The 345-nt window shown below is 60.3% G+C and overlaps 1 protein-coding gene across 1 annotated transcript; it reads left to right on the forward strand.

Annotated features, from left to right (window-relative positions):
• Positions 1-5: 5 nt before the first annotated feature.
• Positions 6-341, forward strand: LOC114578588 (probable mannitol dehydrogenase; the record flags this gene model as incomplete). Its single annotated transcript, XM_028691899.1, has 1 exon — positions 6-341. A coding segment is annotated over one exon (336 nt), but the record flags the coding sequence as incomplete, so codon positions are not given.
• Between the last annotated feature and the right edge of the window lie 4 nt (positions 342-345).

Here is a 345-nt window from a genome sequence, read left to right on the forward strand (position 1 = left end):
GCAATGAGAGCCTCGAGAGCTACTGTAATAGAGCGGTGATGACTTACAACGGCACCGATCACGACGGTTCGCCCACCTACGGCGGCTACTCCGATACAATCGTCGTCCACGAGCGCTATGTTTTTCGCATCCCCGACCGACTCCCACTCCACTCCGCCGCTCCGCTACTCTGCGCAGGCATCACCGTCTACAGCCCAATGCGCTACTTCGGCCTCGACCGCCCCGGCCTTCATGTCGGTGTTGTCGGCCTCGGCGGCCTCGGCCATGTTGCCGTCAAGTTTGCCAAGGCTATGGGGATGAGTGCCACTGTCATCAGCACCTCGCCGCACAAACAAAAGGAGGCAA

Source organism: Dendrobium catenatum, unplaced genomic scaffold, assembly GCF_001605985.2.
Source record: "Dendrobium catenatum unplaced genomic scaffold, ASM160598v2 original_scaffold_85449, whole genome shotgun sequence".
NCBI lineage: Eukaryota > Viridiplantae > Streptophyta > Magnoliopsida > Asparagales > Orchidaceae > Dendrobium > Dendrobium catenatum.